Source organism: Mytilus californianus, unplaced genomic scaffold (genome assembly GCF_021869535.1).
Source record: "Mytilus californianus isolate M0D057914Y unplaced genomic scaffold, xbMytCali1.0.p SCAF_1, whole genome shotgun sequence".
Taxonomy (NCBI): Eukaryota; Metazoa; Mollusca; class Bivalvia; order Mytilida; family Mytilidae; genus Mytilus; species Mytilus californianus.
In genome coordinates, this window is record NW_026262581.1 from 122,838,742 (window position 1) to 122,866,143 (window position 27,402).

Genomic DNA, 27,402 nt, shown 5'->3' on the forward strand with positions numbered 1-27,402 from the left:
ATGAGTAATAGGATAACTATATTTGGTATGTGCGTACCTTGCAAGGTCTTCATGCCTTTCAGACAGTTTTTACTTGACCTCGACCTCATTTCATGGATCAGTGAACAAGGTTAAGTTTTCGTGGTCAAGTCCACACCTCAGATACTATAAGCAATAGGTCTACTATATTTGGTGTATGGAATGATTGTAAGGTGTACATGTTCAACTGGCAGGTGTCATCTGACCCTGACCTCATTTTCATGGTTCAGTGGTTAAAGTTAAGTTTTTGTCGAGCCTGTCGCAGAAAGCTTGGCATAGGGATCCGGCGGCGGCGGCATTAACAAACTTCTTAAAAGTTTAATATTTCAGATCCTTCATACATGATTGGTCAATCTTAAGTTTTCCTGGTTAAGTTTGTTTCTTAAGATACTATATGCAATTGGTAAACTAAATTAAAAGCATGTAATGATTGTAAGGTGTACATGTCTGTCTGGCAGGGTTCATCTGACCTTGGCCTCATTTTCATTGTTCATTGATCAATGTTAAGTTTACCTGGTTAAAATTGTTTCTAAGATGTGCAATAGGTCAACTATATTTGAAGCATACTTGGCGTATGGAATGATTGTAAGGTGTATATGTATTTCCAGTTAGGTTTATCTGACCTTGACCTCATTTTTTTTTGGATCAGGTTAAATTTATGTGATAGTTGTAGTAAAGCTTTAAATTTAGGACTATCAACATAATATCAATGGCTAGTAAAGAAGGCGAGACATATCAGCGTGTGCACTCTTGTTATTATGTGGTTTCATTTTGATCATGAGTATATGTGTACTGAAAATTTTCAGTGAGCTTTATTTTTTTACATTTTTAATGCATTGATTGTTTTGGATGGCCTGAATTCTTCTTCTTCAATGAAAATTTTATGTAACATATTTTATAGGATAATCTGCAATTTTTTGCCTTTTGGTTATTCTGATCCAATCTGTGACTTTAAAACTTGAAGTTGATGGGCACTGAATGAATTTAGTGATATTTAGTAAAACTTCTGGACAGGTGGTACTGTGAATAACTGATGACTTGTTAGCAAGATTTGTCATGAAAATGTATTTTCAGAACAGTTACCGTGCATAAGAATGTATAGGTAATCATAGTTTTTTTATTTTAATTTAATTTACTTTTAATAATAATAACATTTTAAATGGGCTTGGAAAAAAATAACAGTAATTTTTTTTCCTGCCTCAACATAGTCACAAATGTCAGACTAAGGCGTGCTGTTTCCAGAAGTGGTGGCAATGTCAACAATGTATAAATTTGTAGTTAGGTCAGTCTAATGGGAACTGCTAATGGTAGGTCAATGATAATTTGTATTTCATTTTCACAGAGGTTATTTGGCCCTGCCCCCTCAGTCATGGTCTATTGACTTTGAAACGGTTTGTTTACATGTTAAAGTTTGTGATTAGATCAATTTAAGGGGTAACACTAATGGTAATTCTAATATGACGACCTATATATCATCAACCAGTATAATCACAGTATATCTACTTTTGGCGCAGACACATAGATACACAAAATTGGCTGTTCCGCGTTACGCCCATCTTATTTACACGACCAGGTAAACTCAAATTTTGACAGTAAATCCCATGTTTTACGTAGGCCAAGCTTCAAATACAATACGGTTATCTCTTTTCTGACGCAAAATAAACAAATCGGTCCATTTCAGTTATTATTTCGATGTAAAATATCAAAAAACAAAAATTCCGTGAAATGATGTTATTGGTTTTGGCAACTAAACAAGGTGACATCATTTGTATGCTTCGGGCATCAAATGTAAACACCGGGCATTTTAAGGCTTCTTGTATGCCTCAGAATGTAATGAAGTAACACAAAAAGAACAAATTTAGGTGAAGAATGTGAGTTTTTTCATTTATTAATGTCGGCCATTCTGTAACTTTTCTTCATAGGAGATCAGTGATTTCTCACTAAAAGTACAAGTAACTTTCCTTCCACCATAAAGTTAAAAATAGTCCATCATCAGCTATATACATATATAAACATCCTGTACATTTGACTAAAACACATTGTTTATATACAGCAAATAAAAGTGTCTCTTCCTGCTAGTTATTTCATCACACATCTAAAAACTCATACATGTGATGTATATAAATACTGTAGAAACTTAAATGAAGTATTTAGTTGTTTTGCCTATTTAAAATTAAAAAAATTTTAATTCATTTGGTTTAAATTAAAATGACATTTATTAATAAAATCTAAAATAGGGTATAATTAAAATTTTGATTTTGTTACAAGGGAAATAACTTGAAATGGTCTTGCTAAAAGATGATTTGCAGAACCGATATTAAATTACGGAGGGGCTTCCTAAAATACGACGGAAAAGGGGCGTGGCGCCAAATTTTTTTCCTAAAAAGGGCAGGGCATCAACAAAAAATGGCAGGGTGCCATACCACGCCAAAACCTCCTGCAGGAAACACTAATTATTGAATAATATAATATCATTTATATTATTATATGTGGGGTAAAACGGAACAGCCAAAACAGTATCATGTGTATAGGGTTTTCACAGTTGACAAAATTACAGAATTTGTCCTATTAGAATCGAAATAATTCATGGCAGCCGTAGATTTGTTTTCATTTAACCATGGGTTGAGCATTTATATTCATATTTTACCTCTCGCTGGTGCTCAGGATAAAATAATCGAATATAAATGCCCAAACCATGGTTAAAAGAAAACAAATCTACGGCTGCCATGAATTATTTCTTAAGCATATAACATTTGGTATGCAGTTGTATTAACATTTGCACATCTCATTCCCTGGTAGATTATATGGCTCCACACCCTCAGTCATAGTTCATTGACTTTGAAACTTTTGCACACTTTACATAATAAAGTTTGTGTTAAGATAAGTTTAAAGTGAACTACTTATGATAAGTCATTGGTATATGTTATGAAGTTGTTTTAGCATTGGGATTTCTCATCTTCAAGGAGATTATTTAGCACCTTCAGTCATGGTTTATTGACTTCAAATGTTTTGCATAGTTTGTATGTTTAAATTTTGCCATTTTGATTTTAAGTTGCATTATACAATAAAAATTACATACAGACAAGACATACCTCTGTGTTAATAGTTTATTAGTTCTAAGAATTGCTTATCAGTTATATAAAAAAAATATATTTCATACAAATTATTGTTTCATAACCCTTATTTTGTTTAGCTAATTGGTATGAATGCAAAATAAGTTAATCATTATATTATACATATACATTGTATATTATATTTAAGTGAGTTAAATATTTAAAATCCCAATTGTTTTAGACTGGAACCTGTGCACTGTTTTTTGCTGCTCAAGGTGGATTTTTAGATATTGTTAAATTATTATTAGACAGTGGAGCATCAGTAGATTTAGCCAGTTATGTAAGTATGAAAATATATATACAGAATTCCTTACCTTTTTGGAGAATTTATTTTGTTCCCAGTATTTAACCCAATACATAATTATGTGATGTCACATATTCAACAGTCTCTTCTTAATCAGGAGTGCATCCCCATTTCTCGTGTTGCCTTTCAGCATTCAACTGTGGTGACATCACCTCTGTTGTCTTGCTGGTTTTTTGTGTCATTGTCACTCCTGTCGCACATGTTTTTCTAATGTTTTATCTGTGTGATTTAAGGGGTTTTATCTATTGTAGCCATTTCATCTTTCATCAGATTGTTATTTCTGCAACTCCTTGAAAATGGCTTTACAGAATTTTAGCAAACTTACTCTGATTCTTCTACAGGAAATTAAGTTGTGCACCTGTTATTCTTGTTACTGATTTGAGTGTTTTCTGTTTATTGTCCCCCACGAAACACGTTGCGGGGGACATGGAAATACTGGGCGTCCGTCCGTCCGGTCTTGTTAGCACTCTCAGGTGTACAGTTCTTGCCAGATTTTTATGAAACTTATATCATAGGTTTATATCAGTAATGTCTTGGACAAGTTCATAAAAATCAGTGCGGATTAATTATTTTTAAAAGAGTTATGCCCCTTGGAAACATTAATTATATGGAAAATTGCATCGTTAGCGCGCTTATGTGTACAATTCTTGCCAGAATTTTATGAAACTTATATCATAGGTTTATATCAGCAATGTCTTTGATGAGTTTGGAAAATCAGTGCCAATCTATTATTTTTAAAAGAGTTATGCCCCTTGGAAATATTAATTATATGGAAAATTGCCTTATGAGCTCTCTTATGTGTACAATTCTTGCCAGATTTTTATGAAATTTATATTATAGGTTTATATCATCAATGTATTTTAGGAGTTCGAAAATCAGTGCCGATCAATTATTTTTAAAAGAGTTATGCCCCTTGGAAATATTGATTATATGGAAAATTGCATTCTTAGCACTCTCATGTGTACAATTCTTGCCAGATTTTTATGAAATTTATATTATAGGTTTATATCATCAATGTCTCAGACAAATTTGAAAATTGGTGACGATCCATTATTTTTAAAAGTGTTACGTCCCTTGGAAATATTGATTATATGGAAAATTGCATTGTTAGCGCTCTCATGTGTACAATTCTTGCAAGAATTTTATGAAACTTATATCATAGGTTTATATCAGTAATGATTCGAACTCTCAACCTCAGTGTTGACTAGCTAGTGATATAGTAGTTCGACTACTTAGACTACTCGGCCACCGAGGCCCCCGTTTGTCTAAGATATTTATAAATTGTGTTAAAGAACAAAAAAAAGTACTTTTTTTATACGACCGCAAAAAATTTTTGCGGTCGTATATTGGTATGACATTGGCGTCGTCCAATGACGCATTAGTTTTCGCACTCTAACTTTAGTTTAAGTGAATGGATCTCTATGAAATTTTACCATAAGGTTCAATACCACAAAAGGAAGGTTGGGATTGATTTTGGGGGTTATGGTACCAACAGTTAAGGAATTAGGGGCCAAAAAGGGGCCAAAAATAAGCATTTTTGTAACTTCCAGACATAACTTGTGTGTTAGTGTATGGATCTCTCTGACATTGTACCACAAGGTTTCATATCACACAGGGAATGCTGGGATTGATTTTGGGGGTAATTGCCTCAAAATATTAAGAATTAGGGGCCAAAAAAGGGGCAAAAAACTAGCATTTTTCTAGTTTCATGACAATAACTTATGTGTTAGTGTATGGATCTTTCTGAAATTGTACTACAAGGTTCCATATCACAAAGGGAAAGCTGGAATTGAGTTTTGGGGTAATTGCCCAAAACATTTAGGAATAAGGGGCCAAAAATAAGCATTTTTCTAGTTTCCAGACAATAACTTGTGTTCAAGTGTATGGATCTCTCTGAAATTGTACTGCAAGGTACCATACCACAAAGGGAAGGCTGGGATTGAGTTTGGGGGTGATGAATCATAAGGGGGTTCAAAAAATTTGGGGGGGGATTTTTTTTTTTCCTTTTTTTCTTTCTTTTAAAATTTTCCATTTTAAGTTGGTTATTTCTGTTTTATATTTAAAAGCAAATAATAATGATATGGTAGGAGATACACACCAAACAGGATGTTTAAATATTATATAATAAGTATTGTGCAATAGCAAGAAATTTTCAATTGCACAGTATTGCACAATAGCAAGAAATCTTCAATTGCACAGTATTGTGCAATAGCAAGAAATCTTCAATTGCACAGTATTGTACAATAGCAAGAAATATCCAAGTGCACAATATTGCGCAATAGCAAGAAATTGTCAATTGTACAGTATTGCGCAATAGCAAGAAATATTCAATTGCACAGTATTGTGCAAAAGAAGATACTTCGTATAAATTGCTTATTTCTTGACCAATTTCAATGGGGTTTTATTCTTGAATTCTTGGGGTTCTTTAATATGCTGATTCTAACCGTGTATTAAGTTTTTGGATTTTGGGCCCCGTTTTTAAATTGGTCCACATTGAGGTCCAAAGGGTCCAAAATTAAACTTTGTTTGATTTCATCAAAAATTGAATTATTGGGGTTCTTTGATATGCCAAATCTAACCGTGTATTTAGATTCTTAATTTTTTTTGGGCCCCATTATCAACTTTGTCCTCATTGAGGTCAAAAGGGTCCAAAATTAAACTTTGTTTGATTTCATCAAAAATTGAATTCTTGGGGTTCTTTGATATGCTGAATCTAACCATGTATTTAGATTTTGGATATTTGGACCATAATAGGTGAATGTCCAATTTAAAATTTTTAAGTTCTTAGACCACATTCATTCTGTGTCAGAAACCTATGCTGTGTCAAATATTTAATCACAATCCAAATTCAGAGCTGTATCAAGCTTGAATGTTGTGTCCATACTTGCCCCAACTGTCCAGGGTTCGACCTCTGTGGTCGTATCAAGCTGGGCCCAGCGGAGCATTTTATTAGTTATTGCCCTTGAATAGATAAAATATGTGCAATGTGGGGGACATTGGAACTCTGTTCTTTTGTATTATTTGGAGATGGCAGGCAACACATGTATGTCTTCCATTGAAGACGTACATATTTTATTATTATTGTTTTCCCTTAAAAATAATACTTGATTAAATAAATGGGCTTAGTAACATAAGGGATGTGAGTTAAAAGGATTATTTCATCAAAAACTCCAATGTAAGTACAGTCAAACCTGTATTAAGCAGTTACTCATGGGAAGAAAAAGAGTGACCACCCAAAAAGAGGCGACCTTTTAAATGAGGTTTCAAAAAATTCTAATTCCAATATCGCCCTTGGTCAATTGTTTTAGTGTTTTCAATTGGTAGAGTTATCAGTGAAATTAAAAATGGCAGATTCCTTCCTTGTAAATTGGGAAAAAACACTCTTAATAGGTTAATAATTGTGGAGAACTAAGTCTGTGATACTGTTTTCAATGGGAACTGAAAGAAGTCGAACACAAGGAATTCATGAATTCACCTCATATTGCACAATCCTCGTAGCAAACGGGTTACGATTCTCATTTTGAATTTGATACTGAACACATATATTTTGTCATCATTATATTGAGAAAACGTTTGGGAGGGTCTAAATTTCTAAAAGTGACAGTTAGAGACAGGTGATCGTTAAGGTTGGTTTGACTGTAACTAGATTTCAATAAAGTTTTCAATGATTCTTCAACTGGTTACGCATGTTGAAACTTCTATATTTATATTTAAACTTTTTGGAATTCTGTAGGGAATAATTGCCTAAGTTATCAAATTAGGTTTGTGTGAGTAGTTAAAGTTTGCAAAGGTGATAGCTCTGTGCAAAGTACTAAGCCTGGTGGTATATGTGTGTGGATTCGCCTCTATGTTTTAGTATCTTTAAATAAAATCATATATGAAATTATTAGATTTATATAAGAAGTCTTTATCTTGAAGAAGAATTTTATCTTGAAGATCAAATTGTTTGAGGCTTTAAGTACTATTATTGAAAAAAGAAACAATCATGCAATTAAATTTGTTAATGCAGATATTTAAACTTATGGCAAAAATAGCAACAATTTCTAAATATAAATATATTATATTAAGCACCTGCATTTTTAAATAATATTCAGGATGGAGGTACACCATTGTTTGTTTCCTGTCAGTGTAATCACCAGGAAGTTGTTGATGCATTATTGAATAGAGGGGCAGATCTTCATGCTCAGATGGTCGATGGTGCCACGGCCCTCTTTATAACAGCTCAGAATGGTCATGTACGATTAATGAAATACCTCATCTCCAAAGGTGCTGAAGTTAATTTATCTAGACAGGTATGTTTAATTTGGTAAAAAATGTATTTTTATTCATAAAAGTTGAAATAGCAAAATTGAACTAAAACTTTTCTGTTTTCACAAAAGCAGTTCATTCATTATTCGTGAGATGAGCATAAAAGACAATACAGTGTTTTAACTGGTTCTTTTCAGGTATTTTTTTTAAATTACAAGAAAAACAGATGTAAGTATTTTTTCCTGAATATGATTGATGACTATATGAATTTATTGATTGTTGTTTGCTTAATGCCATGTGGCAAATATTACATGCATAAGAATAAATTATATATATAGAATCAGTTAGATATATCTTAAAAATTTGAATATACTGGAACGATCATTGATTAGATAATTTTGATCTCCTTTAGAGAGGATGTTGTGCAAGGTCAAAAATTTTACATTGCAACAAGTTTTCCAGGGATTTCAAATAATGAGTTGTTAAAAGAGTTCTCAAATGTACCAAAAGTGGCGATCTCTCCAAACACAAGTATTTGATTATTTGATATATAACCTCCCCTTTCTAACCATACGTGACTGCATGTTTATAATTTCAGTAATCCAAGTTGATGACATCTTCACAAGGGTCTTAATGCCAAATAGGAGAGGTATAACTATGCTACATAAACTATTGTGAATTATATTGGCACATTTGTAAAATTCTTCGTAAATAATAAAATGATATAGTACACTGACAGTAGTGATTTATTTATATTTTACAGGATCAAGCCTCACCGTTATGGATTGCCTCCCAAATGGGACATACACAGGTTGTTAAAGAATTATTAACATTAGGTGCCAAAGTTGATGCCATTAGAGAGGTTTGAATTTTTTTAATATATTTTTTACTGTAAACCAAGTACTGACCTCACCAGTTTTAGTTTCTTTTTCTTTAATGCAAATATATTTTATTAAAGTATTCTTTCACACATGTAAGCAAATAAAGCATTTTGCTTTATACAAAAATAATAAAAAGAGCTCTTGAGGTTTTTAGTTGATAAATAAAAAAACACATGGCATACTTTCCCAATGGTCAATACTACTGTTATTTTCAGTCATTAAAGAATATTTGTCATTATTATAAATATATGAAATTGAGAATGGAAATGGGGAATGTGTCAACGAGACAACAACCCGACCAACAGCTGACGGCCAGCAAAAGGTCTTCAACACAGCGAGAAAATTGCTGGCCCCTTAACAAAAATGTATACTATTTCAGCTAAAATGGACATCACACTAAACTCCGAAACATATAAAGGAACTAAAATTGAAAAAAACATACAAGACTAACAAAGGCCAGAGGTTCCTGACTTGGGAAAGGCGCAAAAATGTGGCTTGGGTAAACATGTTTTGTGAGATCTCAACCCTCCCCATACACCTCTAGCCAATGTAGAATAAACAAACACACAGCAATACACACATTAAAACTCAGTTTAAAGGAAGTCTGAGTCAGATGTTAGAATAGGTAACAAAAGAAACTAAGCAAAATGACAATGATCAATATAAATTAACAATGGACTACTAGTAGTTACTGACATGCCAGCTCCAGAATTCAATTAAACTGATTGAAAGGTTATGTTTTCATCATATGAAAATCAAGCACAATCCCTCCCGTTAGGGGTTTAGTATAATACCGTCATTAAATATACGAGAAGAACATAACCCATATCATGCCAACAACTGGTTTTAGAATAAATGTGTTTATTTCCGATACAAAGACCCTATGAGTGAATCAATATTGATTTCAAAGAATGCCATCTTTAATGACCTGACAACAGTATTGTAACTATATCCCTTTTGAATAAGTGTGTTTAAAGGTTTGGTTAGCTTTTGAGGTGAATGACGACATTTTTGTGCTTTGTTTAGAATATTACCATAAAAGATTGGATGTGAAATACCTGAATTTATAAAATGTCTGCAAGTTGATTTATATTTATGAATGATGTCCTTGTACCGATGACAAAATTTAGTAAATGTTTTGACAAGTTTGTGACATTCAAAACCCTGGTGTAATAATTTTTCAGTAATACAGAGATTTCTTTCATTTAAATCAAATACGTTGTTACATACACAAGCGAATCAAACAAGTTGAAATATATAAACACATATATATACAAACACCATAAGATGGTGACAAGGGAATGTCACCATCTAAAAATGGATAATTAACAATAGGAAATGAAAAATCATCTCTTATCATAAACATTGGTATTAAGCTTCCCGTTAAAGGTATAGATATTAAGATCCAGGAAAGGGCAGTGTTCATTGTTAGTATTAGCTTTATTTAAAGTCAGTTCAGCAGGATAAATCTCTTTTAATAGTGTACATACTGAAGTCCTCATTATTGAGAGCCAATATATCATCCAAATATCTAAAAGTGTTATTAAATTTTTGTATCAGATGTTGTTTCAATGGGTCATTGCTTTACATGTATTTACATTTTATTAATTTCTTTGTAAGTCAACCTAAACTTATGTGTTAGTTTGAGGTAGTCACCAGGATATTATTTCAGTTATCATTGATTTTGTGTTCTATATAATTTCAGGATGGAGCCACTCCTCTGTTTAAAGCTTGCCATAAAGGTCATTTAGAGGTTGCAGAGCAATTACTAAAATATAAACCAGAACTAGGAATACTAAAGGTACAGTCATACAAAGGGATACCTTTTATGTTCATAAACTGATTCAGTCAAAATCATAAACATAATTAGTCAGTGACCTCCTCATTGGATTCATTGTTACATGCTTGCTTTGTGCTAGGTCTTTAGTTCAACCTCTTTTAGGTTAAGGATGTACTTAGGTGAAATTAATAAAATCTAGAATATAAGATTGATACTATAAGTCAGAAGAGCATAAGTTAAGGAACAAAATAAGCTAAAAATATTGATAGGTTATGGAGCTCCTTTTTGAGATATTTAATTTTCGAAAAAATGGTGGGAAAAGGCTGACTCGGACTTTTACCTTATATTTGCATTGGTATTATGTAGGTCTCGATTTAAAAAAAAAAGAAATCTAGAATCTGCTTAAATTTTGGTAAATGACCTTTTATGAGCTATTGAAGTTTTATTTGAAAAGAAAAATGGGTATGTTATGTTTACCCTGTATCGTAGGGAAAAAACAAAGGAGTCCGAACATTTGACAAAAATTCCTAAACCTCACCTAAGTACATCCTTAAATCAGAGATTTTAGAATTGGTTTTGCTACCTTTCCTACTCATACAGTTGCCATTGTGACCAAAAACATACAATAACTTATTAGCGTAAAAGTGATAGGTCATCATGGTGACCTGGTGAACTAGCACATTTTAAATTTTCAACTCATTAACTGGATTTTCAAAGTAAAAATCTGTTATTGATTTGGGAATGTACGGCGGGCAGGCGGGAGGCTGACAAACAGTGTCCGTTCATTTACATTTTTAGATATGTTGTTTCCTGTGACTAAATGAAGGTCAAGTTCAATTTTCACGATTTTAGCTTTTCTCGTTGTTTAGTTATAGCTTTCCCAAGAATTCAATTTTTGATGAATTAATCCATTTCCGTACAAAGGGAAATAACTCATTTTTAAACGACATTGTATTAATGATAAATGAAATTTTGGATTTTTTTTTCTTTTCTTTGGTAAATTGTTTGAAGAATTTTGTGGAAGGTTTGTTTGTTATTCTGTATAAACTAATTTTCTGAATGCTATATATATAATTTTTTTTTATGAAATGAACTCCTTTAATTAGATAATAATCTATTTTTATTAAAGGATATATTTCATTACATTACATTTGTTGACATTGATAGATAAGTTGCAGATCTATATTAGTTTGTGACAAATGAAAGAAAAATGTTTGGAACTATTAATTATATTTGATTATAATTTGAAAATAGATATACATTGTGTTACATCATATCTAATTTTAGAGAACTATTTTTAGTGATTAATCATATCTAATGTTAAGAGTACTATGTTAAACCATATTTCTGTTCAAAGGGAAATAACTCAAACTTATTCCATGAACCAGTAAAGATAACATCTTTATAACTATTTTTTTAAAGTCATGTGTGTTATGAAGATAGATGTCACAGTTGTTATGTGGTATTTTATTTTTGTTGTGTGTGTTAATGTTCAATTTTTACATGATCCTGTTTGGGGTTCAGAATTACAAATATCATTTTTAGTCCCCTACCGACTAAGGGGACTTTAGGTTTGCACTCTGTCTGTCTGTCTGTCCATCCGTCAGTCCGGCAAGTCAGTTTTCCACACTTTTTTTCTTCATGCTTGAAGACATTGATTTGATATTTGATGTATTGTTTTATCATGACAAGTTACAGATCAAGTTTGAATTTTGTTCCGGTCTGATGATTTTGTGCAGAGTTATGGTCCTTTGACTTAGAAAATTCACTAAAATAATCAGTTTTCCACATTTTTTTTTGTCATTCTTGAAGATATTGATTTGATAATTGGTATATAGTTTTATCAGGACAAGTTACAGTTCAAGTTTGAATTTTGTTCTGTCTGATGATTTTGTGCAGAGTTATGGTCCTTGGACTTAGAAAATTCACCGAAATAATCAGTTTTCAACACTTTTTTTTGTCATGCTTGAAGCTATTGACTTGATATTTGTTAAATAGTTTACACCATGACAAGTTATAGATCAAGTTAGAATTTTGTTCAAATACAATGACTTTTTAACCGGTAGGGGACTATGTATTGCCATGCAATACTCACAGAATGCTTGTCATTATTAATTAGATAATAATCTATTTTAAACATTTAATCACAATCCAAATTCAGAGCTGTTTTATTAAAGCTTAAATGTTGTGTCCATACTTGCTCAACTGTTCAGGGTTCGACCTCTGCAGGAAAATCCGGTTAGCTGTCACTTGACAGCCTCTTGTTTTTTTAATGTAGTACAAAACAGGGTTAATTTATATAAGAGAAAATCATGTTATGCTGATTGTTGAATAAACATGTCTTATTTGCCATTGAATATGAAAAAAAAACATCAGATATTATTCAGTTACAACATACTTCAAGATAAATTCACTTATGAACATATGCACCTGGCAGATTTATTTTCTATGACCAGTGTGTTGACCTCAATTTATGAGTTCATTTGAATTTATACTTTTTATTAATATGACTAAAATGAGATGATGGGATAATTTAAATGAGACAGCAACCCAAACAAAAAAAAATGTGCCAAATATTTTTCATTTTACAAATTTCATCTTTTTTTTTCCTTTTCAAAAGACTTTGTCAGTTTTATTTTCTTTATGAATCGTAAAATAGAAATATTGAAGTTTCTGAGTCCAAGGGTCCGGAAACGGTCATATTTGCCAGTCATGACCTAAACTGAAAGCTATTTGTCCTAAACGGCAGATTGGGATTTAGGACAAATTTTATTTTTTACAGAAATAATTTCTGTCATTTCATTGAGATCGGGTTAACTAATCGCCATTTTACACTTGTTTTTGTTTTGTAATCCCTTTCCTGTAATAAAACTGCCACTCCAGTATAGTATGATAATCCTGAGGGCCCTCCTAATAACTATATTAATGCCTGCAGGAAATATTGGCTTATGATCGCTAATCACTTTTTACCTGTGTTTTAAATTCACACCTGAAATTGACCACAAGCTCACAATTAATTTAATCATAAAGAAATTAAAATTCCATGACAAATGCCTTCATTATTTAATTACTTTTCAGCAAAGACATTTGTCAATTCTGATTTCAATATTAACACTTAATTTAATTTACGTAGAAAAAAGTAATTTTTCACGAGTACACATGTGCTTTATTTACTGTGTAATACGCATGCGTGCATATTGTCTTCAGTAGATGAGACACTTAATCGTAAAATGCAAAATGATTTCATGGTAAATTATACGAATGCAGCTATTATCTGTAATATTCAAACACTTTTAAAGGTAATAAAATAAAAAAAAGTCGGTGATTTCCTGTCAATTTGATAAACAAAACGAATTCCGGAAATGAATCCGGAATTACTCGTACTTTAAGTATTGTCTCAGAACTTCCGGTTTTAATTTCGTCTTCAAAATCGAAAGAAACGTTAGATTTGTCTGAGAAATTTACCATTTTGAGTCATTAAAATCATTTCAATTTTAAACTGTTGCCTTCCCTAAACTGTTCTTGAACGTTTTTAGAAAATGGTAAGAAAATTCATGAAGTAAATGCGATGAAACAGTCGATACAAGTTCGTTGATGCTATGTGTGATTTCGACAATTTGAAAAAAAGGCACCAACTTTAAAGTCATCTCAAAATGACCGAAATTTGTGTGAAAAAATTTCCGGATCCTTGAGTTTCTCCAAAATAACTTGAATATGAATCAACAAAGTATATTTGTAATATTATATTTTAAACTTAATACTAAATAACTACCAGTACTGATCACAGATTGAGTGATTGTTTTACAAAACTCAAGTTTGTGGCTAGTAATATCTTACTTTGTAATAATAATGGCAAAAGGAAGATTTCAGCTTTCAAGGACTTCAACGAATCATTTAAATATATATATCAAGCGATGCGAGATATGCGTCAATGAGATGGCTCACCATCCATGTATGTTGTTCCAGAGTATTGCCCCTAAATAATGAAGAAAGTAAATAAATTTCAAATCAAGTTTCAAATTGAGTTCTTCTAGTATCATTTGCAAATGGCTGTTTTTGAATCCTTGACATTTCTAACTTTGACTTCAGATTTGTGATGTTGCAATCCTTTTCCAATTTCATGTTATATCCCCTGCTAATATATTCCAAATCACCCTGTTTTTTCTTTCAAATAATGATACAATAAAAACAGATTAGTCAAGATATTAGTTTTCTTAAATATTGCATAGTCTCTCTAACACTGAGGTTGTGAGTTTGAATCCTGCTCATGCAGCTGCTATTTACTTCGATCATAATTGTCAGAGTTGGATTGCCATTCTACCTGTCGAATGTCAGTGGTTCCCTAAAGGCACTTCAGCATCTACAACTAATGATAACTTTCCACCAAGATAAAACCAAGAGTGCTGAATGTTGAGTTAAGCACTAACAATCAAACAAATCATATATATGATAAAAGGTTGTATGTAGATTATGTTCAATGATGCTGTAAAGCTGAACATCATTTATACAGTTGTGATTAAAGTTCATATTTGTGGGGTTATATTGTGATCATTTGTTTTTCTTTTTTCTTCAGAATGGAGAAACCCCACTGCATGCAGCTGCCTTATTTGGTCATCTCAAAGTAATCAAATTACTTATGTCATATAATGTAGACACAAAAATCAAAAATAAGGTAAGTTGTTTGATTGTACAATGTATTCATTAAGATCATGATTCAAACTATATATATTTTTTTAAAACCATTGAATGAAAAACCAAACATTATGTGTTTCTTACTAACAATATGTTAAACTGACCAGAAAAATGTTTGATTGGTTCTTCATTCTGTAAACATGTAATAGATTTAGATTTAATCATTGTTTGGTGATTGTCAGTCATTTTATGTTTTAAAATTTTGTAGAAGTACACAGAAATATTTCATTTGTCCATGATTATGCCCCTTTACATTGACATTTTGACCCTGTGCAATATAAGCCATATTATTTTAGCACCTCTTATATGATTTAATGTATCTACATAAAACTTTGTATTTAGATACAATCTCAATATGCAAATTTATATTTGGAAAGAGTTCTCATATCACTTTCAATTTATTTATTTGATATGTAATTTGGAATACTGACCCAAATGAATATCTACCTTCTAAGATGATTACATGTTTGAAGATGTAAGTTGATACATTGACTAAAGGAAGGTTTTATATTTGACTATTTTATTCATATTCAGGAGTTATGGCCTATAATTGGAATAATAGTGACACAAATAAATGCAAGAACAATCTTGTTGGCTGTCAATCTGACAGCTTCTCTATGAATTATAAATTAAATTTGTAAGTTTTAAAGTGTTGTTTCGTGATAAGCTTAATATACCATTAGATTTGATTGTACTTTAAACAGGAAGGAAGAACTGCTGCAGAGCTTGCCAGAGAAGCTGGAAATGAACATATAACCAAATTTATAGAAAGTTACCAAACAAGTACAGACAGACGTAACAGCATTCCTAATGGTACATCCACTCCCTCACCAACGTGATGGGCTGATGCATAATAATTCCAAAGCTTCAGAAACAATGTATACTATCAATGTGTAATATTATTTACACTGCTGAAGTGATATTGCCTATACATTCAATGTGAAATATTATTACACTGCCGAAGTGTAACTGCCTATACATTCAATGTGTAATATTATTTACGCTGCCAAATTGTTATTGCCTATAAATTGTGATTTATACAGAATTTAATGCCAGTATTGAATTTTAATTTGCTGGTTGGTATAATAAGTCATGTAATTTGTTTTTACAACAAAGTATTTCTGTTTGAAAGCACCAATTTTGTTGGTATATATGGTTCAAATTTATCATTATGAATTTCTAGATATGTAGATCATTTCTTGGTACCTTATAAAAGCATTTAAGTAAGGACTTAGGGAAGAAAATTTAAACATTAAAACATATGATAAAGCAGTATTAATGTTTGTTCAAATTTTTATTGGAAAATATTTTATTTACCCTACACAATATCTTATTGAGTATAAGTATCCTTTCAAATTTATCTTGTAAGTGTCTGTTATTATATAGTAATCCATACTTGTTATTACCTCAAAGTGAAAGATTAAGAATTCAATTTTAAGATGATATTTGTTTACATGTTTTTTACAATGTTTATTGTTACAAACTTAAAAATACACTCTACTCTACACTCTCATCCATTTTTAATTGAAAAGCTGTTCGTTTGAACTCCTAAAAATAATTGCCTTTAAATCCTTTTCTGCATTCAATCATAGTTTGTCCCCAGTTTTGATGCATCTAGGAAGAGGTTAAATACAAGGAATTTAGGAGTTATTAAATATAAACCCTATTAAAGGCTAAAAAAAAATTTTTAAAGTTATTTTTTTTTATGAAGAAAAACTTATCTTAACTAAAATAGCTATCTATGCAGATGTTGCATACAGTAATGTTATGTTTATTGGTTATGTTATTTTGTCAAGTATATGATACTCATTTGAAACCCTATATTTTATATAAAGTAAAATATGAATACTGAAGATTCATTTATTTTTCGTGGGTACCAATTTTCATAGATTGATGAAAATTGTATTTTTGTGGATATTTGATTTCATAGTTTTGCCAATGTCTGCATTAAAGCCTATAGACAATGTGTGCTTCATTGAAAATTTTAAATCCTTGTTCATCTTTACCCAAATAATCCACAAAATCCACCAGGAATAATAATAAATCCACAGTATTGAATTTTGTGATAAATAGTTTGTACGAAGGCATAACTGGGAGAGACAGTTTAAATAAGAATTTTGAAGTTTTCTAACATGCTGAATTAATTGATAAGTGCTATCTATTATGGTGCAAAGAGTTTTTCAGTGTGATTTTCGTAACTTTTAAGTGCTGATTTCATACATTTTTGTTGCAATATCATGTTGGAAGAAATACAATCACATTAGTTTCTAGTGCTTTAGACTTAAGATTAACAAAACTATTATAGCCATGATATTTTTGTGAGGATTCCGAAATTAAAAACAGTCATGAAGATATATTAAACAGATTAAAAAACAAATCAAACATAATTTTTCTTACCAGCTTTTGAAAAAAATTGTTAGTTTGCAGTTAATTTTAAAATACATTCAGCTGCTTCAGATAAAAAATTGAAATCTTTCAAGCACTTGTGTATGTAGTCTGAAGGAGTGCTTGTTTTTTTTTTTTAATTTCCTAAATGCTTAGTTTTGAATAAATTGAACCTAATCATTTAACCCTTGTCCCAAAATATATGAATTATGGTAAAATTTAAACAAAATTGGGCACAAAATATTAGCCAACGAATATTTAACCAGTATTGTAGATGTTATTAGGTTGTTAGAATAGATTATTTCTATACTAGTAGTAAATAAAGTGGTTTCAGCATATTTATTAGTGATAGACTATGTTTTATTTATATGTAGAAAATTTGTATATTTATTTACATGAATTATGTATGTGATAGAGTTTAAGTTGATGTATGATAATTAATCTATGCATATTGCATTAGAATAATATACAACAGTTATTAAAGTGTGTGGTATACTTCTTTGAAATAATCAGTTACCAGTATACTTTTGCACTATGAATTATTATTGCACCCTTATTGATTTTTTTTTATGCAGCTAACAGATATTGTTTTATAATTGTTTTGAAATTAGAAAAAATGAAATAGATATAGATAGAGGATTAAATCTCAAAGTTGATTAAATAATATATGACCTATTTATAGTTCTTTAAAGTTGATACAAGTATTTGCATGAAAGACTTGTGCATTTTACATTTGGTATAAAGATTTAATGAACACAATGTTTGATATTAAAAGTAATGATGCAAGTTTATTTCCTTTTTTCTTTGGATATAAAATTATGTTACCAAAACAAACAGATTTTTTAAATGAATTGTTTTAATTCCAACTTTGTTTTTAAAAAAGTAAAATTTAAGATGAATACCTTAGTCTTTACTAATTTCCAAATAGGTCAATTTAAATAGAACAATAACTTTGTTCATTACAACTTTCCTCTATCTTTTAGACTTTCGAAATAATTTCGCATATTTTATATTTCTAATAAAAATAATTAGTTTATCTTTCAAAGTTCTTATGAAATTTATTAAACTTCTGTTTGACAATTTGATAAAATAAACTATGATGAAATCTGAAAAGAAACTAGCGTGTTGACATGTAAAGTTTGTCAAGTAAATCACCTACACATACAGGGTATTTCAAGGTAACAATTTCAAATGTTAAACTTTCTAACAAGATGGTTGAATAAGTAGAACTGAAACTAGACCATTGATATTTGGTATGCTAAGACATAAGCATATATCTTATTCATGTGACTTTTGAATTTTTGCTATTTTTAAATGTCATATTTCCTGATTAAGTGTGTTTATAAAGAATAAATTATGCTAAAACATTGATATTTGATGTACTGTTGTGTAAGCATCCTAATATTTCAGTTTCAAATAGGATGTCAGGCTTGCTCCTTAGTTATGCTTCAATGACTTTGGATTTTTGCTTTGTTCAAAACGTTCAGTCATTTTTTTTTCATTTTTTGTGGCTGCAAAGTGTTGATGCATACCTCTTTGACAACAGTTATTTTTTCTGAGTGTTGAAAAATTTTTTGACTTTGAAAAATAATCACAGTCATATTATCCTTAATGTGTAACAAATATCTTTGGTATGTGGTTAAAAAAGGTATGACAGATATTACAATTACTAGTTCAAAGTATCAGATGATGTGTTGAAATTAAGTCCCTGTTTTGTATGGTATTTTCAATCAAATATTTGTATCCCACCACTTTCTATATTTTTATAATTTATTTAATGGCATATCAGGTTGTGCAATGAAGTGTATGTGTGTGATTTTTTAATTGATTCAGAGATGTATTAATAATGTGATAATCTTGTGACATCTTTTTTTTTATCTCTCTTTTGAATGACAAAAATTAATGGCCAATTCAAAATTGTAACCAATTGAAATTGGACTGGATGTAAAATATGAAAAAAAAGATACCAAATAACTTTCTTACTTTCTAAAAATAAACTGTCAATAATCTTAGGATAAAACAAATTGAGAATCGGTTAAGGCAAATATGATTTTCTCTTGGTGTTACAGACTATTGGAAGTGACAGTACTGTAGGATAATCCATAAACTTTAAAAAAGAGTTGTAATGACATATTTGATTTTGATGGCAAAGTTAAAATTCTTCAATCTTTTATGAACAGGGTTTACAATTTTGTGATTTAAGTGTATATTGCGCATGTTTTTTTGTGTTATGCTAACTTAAAAAAATATATAAAATATGTACATAGATATATATTTGTTTCCAAGTTTTTGTAATTTTATTAAGAAAAAATATTTTGTTTCACTGATAAAAGTTTCTAGCATATTTTTTTTCTCTTTATGTAGATACAATTATTGTTTGTACTTACATAGCTAACCTTTGCTTCTTATGTTTAGTTCAGTTTTATCATAGGGCTAAAAGACATGTAGTTTTTGTATAATTTTGGTTTTGGTGCTTATATTATGAATAAAAGTGAGATGATGAGTATGGGTCAATTAGTATTCCAAATTCACCCCTCTAAAAGAATCAGAATAGACATTTAGAGGTCACCAAAAGGTCATTAAGGATAGGTATATGCCAAGCACTGAATCATCCAAGTCCTAATAAGTTGTAGATAAATTTAACTGATACTACAAAAGTCTGTACTGAGAATATGCATATTACCAAGATATACAAAAGTCCATACTGAGAATATGCATATTACGAAGATAGGGGTAAAGGATTTTATTTTAATTTTTTTTAAAATGTCTACATATTTTTAATTCACATCAAGACATAAAAAAATAACAAAGTAATGGTATAATAAGATTTCTCTTAGGTTATAGTAGGTATATAATTGGTGTAAATTTAATTTGACAAATCACTATCTTTTATAGTTAAAGAGGTTGTATTTAGCACTGAGTATCATTGTATCATTTTTCATTTACATTTTAAAGAATGTATGTTTACTGCATACATAGGATATTACATTGCACTCTGATAACTGCAGTTAGTAACTGTATTGCATATAGTGTATGTGTGTTATATATTTTGCATTTATCATGGTGCTAATATCATTAACTTGTGTTTGTGTGTCTGTGTTGATAATAACTGACTTTGGTAACTTTTAACTTACTAAACTTCACACCAGTGCCAAGTCTTATTCACTGCCTTCTTAAGTGCTTAAAGTGACATATCTTTCAATGAATTTTTCATTCCATGGTGATCTAGAATTTTTATACGACCGCAAAAAAATTTTTGTGGTCGTATATTGGTATGACGTTGGCGTCATCGTCGTCCTCGTCTTCGTCCGGCATTGTCGTCGTCGTCCGAAGACACATTGGTTTTCGCACTCTAACTTTAGTTTAAGTGAATGGATCTCTATGAAATTTTACCATAAGGTTCAATACCACAAAAGGAAGGTTAGGATTGATTTTGGGGGTTATGGTACCAACAGTTAAGGAATTAGGGGCCCAAAAGGGCCAAGATATACAAAAGTCCATACTGAGAATATGCATATTACAAAGATAGGGGAAAGGGATTTTATTTTAATTTTTCAAGGGCCAAAAATAAGCATTTTTGTAACTTCCAGACATAACTTGTGTGTTAGTGTATGGATCTCTCTGACATTGTACCACAAGGTTCCATATCACAAAGGGAATGCTGGAATTGATTTTGGGGGTAATTGCCTCAAAACTTTAGGAATTAGGGGTAAAAAAAGGGGCAAAAAACAAGCATTTTTCTAGTTTCATGACAATAACTTGTGTGTCAGTGTATGTATCTTTCTGAAATTGTACTACAAGGTTTCATATCACAAAGGGAAAACTGGAATTGAGTTTGGGGGTAATTGCCCAAAACGTTTAGGAATAAGGGGCCAAAAATAAGCATTTTTCTAGTTTCCAGACAATAACTTGTGTTCAAGTGTATGGATCTCTCTGAAATTGTACTGCAAGGTACCATGCCACAATGGGAAGGCTGGGATTGATTTTGGGGGTAATTGCCTCAAATTTTAGGAATTAGGGGCAAAAAAGGGGCAAAAAACAAGCATTTTTATACGACCGCAAAAAAATTTTTGTGGTCGTATATTGGTATGACGTTGGCGTCGTCGTCGTCGTCGTCGTCGTCCAGCGTCATCCGGCGTCGTCCGAAGACACATTGGTTTTCGCACTCTAACTTTAGTTTAAGTGAATGGATCCTTATGAAATTTTACCACAAGGTTCAATACCACAAAAGGAAGGTTGGGATTGATTTTGGGGGTTATGGTAATAACAGTAAAGGAATTAGGGGCCAAAAAGGGGCCAAAAATAAGCATTTTTGTAACTTCCAGACATAACTTGTGTGTTAGTGTATGGATCTCTCTGACATTGTACCACAAGGTTCCATATCACTAAAGGAATGCTGGGATTGATTTTGGGGGTAATTGCCTCCAAATTTTAGGAATTAGGGGCCAAAAAAGGGGCAAAAAACAAGCATTTTTCTAGTTTCATGACAATAACTTGTGTGTAAGTGTATGGATCTTTCTGAAATTGTACTACAAGGTTCCATATCACAAAGGGAAAGCTGGGTTTGAGTTTGGGGGTAATTGCCCTAAACATTTAGGAATTTGGGGCCAAAAAGGGTTCAAAAAACACATTTTTTTCTAGTTTCCAGACAATAACTTGTGTTCAAGTGTATGGATCTCTCTGAAATTGTACTGCAAGGTACCATACCACAAAGGGAAGGCTGGGATTGAGTTTGGGGGTGATGAATCATAATGGGGGTTCAAAAAATTTTGGGGGGGGATTTATTTTTTTTTCCTTTTTTTTCTTTTTTTCCTTTTTTGTTTCTTTTAAAATTTTCCATTTTAAGTTGGTTATTTCTGATTTATATTTAAAATCAAATAATAATGATATGGTAGGAGATACACACCAAACAGGATGTGTAAATTATTATATAATAAGTATTGTGCAATAGCAAGAAATTTTCAATTGCACAGTATTGCACAATAGCAAGAAATCTTCAATTGCACAGTATTGCGCAATAGCAAGAAATCTTCAATTGCACAGTATTGCGCAATAGCAAGAAATATCCAATAGCACAATATTGCGCAATAGCAAGAAATTGTCAATTGTACAGTATTGCGCAATAGCAAGAAATATTTAATAGCACAGGATTGTGCAAAAGAAGATACTTCCTATAAATTGCTTATTTCTTGACCAATTTCAATGGGGTTTTATTCTTGATTTCATGGGGTTCTTTAATATGCTGAATCTAACCGTGTATTTAGTTTTTGGATTTTGGGCCCCGTTTTTAAATTGGTCCACATTGAGGTCCAAAGGGTCCAAAATTAAACTTTGTTTGATTTCATCAAAAATTGAATTATTGGGGTTCTTTGATATGCCGAATCTAACTGTGTATTTAGATTCTTAAATTTTGGTTCTGTTTTCAAATTGGTCTACATTAAGGTCCAAAGGGTCCAAAATTAAACTTAGTTTGATTTTAACAAAAATTGAATTCTTAGGGTTCTTTGATATGCTGAATCTAAACATGTATTTAGATTTTTGATTATGGGCCCAGTTTTCAAGTTGGTCCAAATCGGGGTCCAAAATTAAACTTTGTTTGATTTCAACAAAAATTGAATATATGGGGTTCTTTGATATGCTGAATCTAACCATGTATTTAGATTTTTGATTTTTTGGCCCCGTTATCAACTTTGTCCACATTGAGGTCAAAAGGGTCCAAAATTAAACTTTGTTTGATTTCATCAAAAATTGAATTCTTGGGGTTCTTTGATATGCTGAATCTAACCATGTATTTAGATTTTGGATATTGGACCATAATAGGTGAATGTCCAATTTAAAATTTTTAAGTTCTTAGACCACATTCAATCTGTGTTAGAAACCTATGCTGTGTCAAATATTTAATCACAATCCAAATCCAAAGCTGTATCAAGCTTGAATGTTGTGTCCATACTTCCCCCAACTGTTCAGGGTTCGACCTCTGCGGTCGTATCAAGCTGCGCCCTGCGGAGCATTTTATTCTAGTTTCAGGACAATAACTTGTGTTCAAGTGTATGGATCTTTATGAAATTGTACTGCAAGGTACCATACCACAAAGGGAAGGCTGGGATTGATTTTGGGGGTAATTGCCTCAAAATTTTAGGAATTAGGGGCCAAAAAGGGGCCTAAAAACAAGCATTTTTCTAGTTTCCAGACAATAACTTGTGTTCAAGTGTATGGATCTCTCTGAAATTGTACTGCAAGGTACCATACCACAAAGGGAAGGCTGGGATTGAGTTTGGGGGTGATGAATCATAAGGGGGTTCAAAAAAATTGGGGGGGGGGGATATTTTTTCCCTTTCTTTTCCTTTTTTTTTCTTTAAAATTTTCCATTTTAAATTGGTTATTTCTGATTTATATATAAAAGCAAATAATAATGATATGGTTTGAATAGGTAAATTAAAAAATTTTAAGTTCTTAGACCACATTCATTCTGTGTCAGAAACCTATGCTGTGTCACATATTTAATCACAATCCAAATTCAGTGCTGTATCAAGCTTGATCCATACTTGCCCCAACTGTTCAGGGTTCGACCTCTGCGGTCGTATCAAGCTGCGCCCAGCGGAGCATTTTATTTTATTTAAGATGTAAAATTTCAAAGTTGGTATCAGTACAGATAGGTTGATGGTCATGAATCTCAATTTTCTCATAAAAATGTCTCAGCATTAGTATTATATAAATAGATAAACTAAAAAAATATAGAGTGTTAATATATGCAGGGTCTCTACTTTATAAAAAATTTCAAAATGATTCATTTTTTTATGATAAATGGTCATTCAGTTGACTTAAACCATGACACATATTGAATTGATTACTTATACTAGTATTGATGAAGTTTCCTTTAAACAAAATACAGTAATGTACAATAAAATGACAAACAGTAAATGTTGTACGTGTACAATTGAAATAAATATTGTACATGTACAATTGAAATAAATGCTGTAAATGTACTATGAAATACACGTTGTACATGTACAATTGAAATAAATGTTGAACATATACAATGGAAATAAATGTTGAACATGTACAATTGAAATAAATGTTGAACATGTACCATTGAAATAAATATTAAACATGTACAATTGAAATAAATGCAATGAATCTTGTATTTATAATTGATAAAGATTGCTCAGAACTCACAATCACAGTTCCTTTGTTTTTGATATATTTTTTCAATATTTACGAGGCTTTGGTGTATATACACCAGTTGATATGTGATGAAACACTTTGGTATATTGTTGGTGCTGTTATAAGAGAATTTACTGCATTTTTATTTCATGTTATTTTAATGCAGCATTATCCCTTTAATGTGACAAAAAAATTCAGTACTTGAGAAATTGTCAACGTCCTTCATTAAACTTTTTCTGGAGAGAGCATAATAAGGGTCAGTGTAACCTTTTTTCATCACTGGTCAGTTGGTGTTGATTAAGTCTGTCAATCTACTTCAGTGTTAACATTAAATTTCTGGGGAGAATACTAATCCTGTCTGATATCTGACACTTTGATATTGTATATTAAAAAAATTGTTGGAAAATATATTTTTTCTTCTCTGCCTTGTTATTGCAGTCTTAACTTGACAAGAATATTTTTAATATTTTGCTGTAAGATATTTTTTATGGAATTCAAATGTATGCATAAAGACCATCTTACTGATGAGTGCTCCTTGGATTTTCTAGTTTTTGATCAGTTGTCATATAGGATAATGAATGAAAAAAATCTTCTTTATGTAAAAAAATGTTCTTTTCCCCTATAAATTTGTTTCTTTTAACTCATTCTGTAAAGTATTGTTAAGTGTATTACTCCAACATTGATGATTAAAAGCAACAAAATGTTTCTGTGTAGCTTGTACAATTAATAGTTTATTTATGACACTGTATATGTATTTAAATTATTTTTGCAGTTCAACTGAAAATATGTTCAGGAGTCGTACATAGAAACTTTCTGTAGAATAAAGAAACCAGGATTGTTAATGACATGTATGTATGATGTACTGAAATTTGTTGCTTAGTCTTTCTGCAAGTTTCTATATACAACAATAAAGTATCTAAAAGCATTATTGATGTCAGTAATTTATATATATATACTGTCTATCCAGAGATGAATGAAGCTGAAAGCAAAATAAACATGTAAGTGAATTAAACAAGTTGTACAAAGCTTTAGTTTTTAGTGTGAACAAAAAATAGATAAATTAGATTTTACAATTTAAAAAAAAAACTTCATTTCCAATTTTCCAAAACTTTACCTTATTAAAATAAGATAGAAATATTTTTGTGACTTTTATGGTTCAGTGACTTGCAACAATGAACTAGGATGAGGTAAATTATCAGCAAGTAGAATACTAAGACCCATAGTATTCAATGTATGCTACAGCAATAGCAATATTTTCACAAGAAGGTTAGAATATGTTCTCAATTAATGTACAACAAATTTAGTGGCACTTAAATGGAAAAATATTCAAATAAATAACAAGGGACAAGAATAGCCAACCAGAGAGTAATAGCAGTTACTTAGAAAGAGATAAAAATTCAATTTGATATTGGATATGAGTAAGTACACCTCTGAACAGATTTAATATTAAGAAAACTGTTTTAAAATAGGAGGACCTTGTGCAATGTAAAAACAAATTGATGTAGCTTAAATTAAAAATGTGGTAAAACATCATGTCATAGCTCTTGAAATCTGTTCAGACAACTAATATTAACTCACATGCATGTTCAGGGAAGAATCAAAAACTGTGATGAAGACATATATAAAACTTGTATATTACATATTATAAGTTCATTTCACAAAGTAAAATCATTTCAGTGCTTTGACATCGATATTGTCCAAAATGTGAAGATGTTGTCAAACTTTGAGAATAAATATTCACTTAAATTAATTTGTTTTCCACATATTATAAAAGAAATGTACCATGATTAAACACTGTAAAGAGAAGTGAGGGTCTGGATGAGGGGGTCCTTCATTTCTGTATTCTTTAATATTTTATGTCATTTTTCTCTTTTCTGTATATTTTAGCAGCCTTTCTCTATTCTTTATTTTTTTGTTCAAATTTTTCTCAATCCTTTATTTTTTGTTGTCCATTTTTGGCATACGATTGCTGTCAAGCAATCTGTAGACTTTTACGATTGACTCCTTTCCAAGGCTCTCACATCAACCGTTTTGTGCTTTATATTAAGGAATAACTCCAATTCTTAAGATTTTTCTGTTTTAAAGAGTAAAACAAACAAACATTGAATGTAAACAACTTTTCGTTAGTTTTCTTCTCATAATCCTCATTTTTTTCCCCTTTTTTATTTGCGTTTATTGTACAATACGGAAAATCAGTATTAAGCAGTATCTATATTTAGGGTTTTATATATTTAGCATCACATCAAAGTGGGAATTCCGCTATTTTGTTAAAATGCGAGAGTGGTTCCTAAATACAACTTTCCATCAGATGAGTACTGAAGTGGTGTTGTTCCTATTATGTTACCTTTATGAAGCTTTGATATTGAAATTCTATAAAGAAATGGAGAATCACAATTGAAAAGTGTTCCTCAATCAAAACATAATTTTAACGGTTTGTTTATGTAATTAAGCCTGTGCGTAGCTTTTTTTTACCTTGAGAGGCATCTGAATAAATGGTTGCTCTGGATTCCCCACTCCATTGATTGATTTGCAACTCAAGAGATCCTTTCTGTGTTTTTATCCGCTATTTAGGGTTATTTTTGTTGCATTATTAACTTGAAAAATGTAGTTAACTGCATAATGGTAGAAGTAGAAGTAGAACACTCCCTCACCCCAAATAGAGTCTTCCTTATTATAAACGCTATTAAGAAACTTACATGCCACTTGTTGCTCACTGTTGATCAAATGTTTTAAAAAAAGTCAAATTCATTTCACATGTTTTAATAAGAAAGTAATCATCAGCTGTGTTTATTTGCTATTATTCCTGTTTTGTTAAAA

At 31.0% G+C, this 27,402-nt stretch overlaps 1 protein-coding gene across 3 annotated transcripts in view; it reads left to right on the plus strand.

Moving 5' to 3' along the window:
• LOC127712605 (ankyrin repeat domain-containing protein 29-like) overlaps positions 1 to 27,402 on the plus strand; it is a 262,060-nt gene that overhangs the window by 3,183 nt on the left and 231,475 nt on the right. Inside the window, exons 4-10 of one of the 3 annotated variants that reach the window (XR_007987183.1) lie at positions 3,313 to 3,411; positions 7,530 to 7,727; positions 8,447 to 8,545; positions 10,270 to 10,365; positions 14,918 to 15,016; positions 15,741 to 21,372; positions 23,500 to 25,513. Coding sequence is in view for 1 of the 3 variants with exons in the window: in XM_052219128.1 (XP_052075088.1) it covers positions 3,313 to 3,411; positions 7,530 to 7,727; positions 8,447 to 8,545; positions 10,270 to 10,365; positions 14,918 to 15,016; positions 15,741 to 15,875 (726 nt within the window). In the remaining 2 variants the exon portion in view is untranslated. Of the gene's footprint in view, positions 1 to 3,312; positions 3,412 to 7,529; positions 7,728 to 8,446; positions 8,546 to 10,269; positions 10,366 to 14,917; positions 15,017 to 15,740; positions 25,514 to 27,402 lie in introns of those variants that run through there. The other 2 variants (XR_007987184.1, XM_052219128.1) reach the window with 2 other exon arrangements.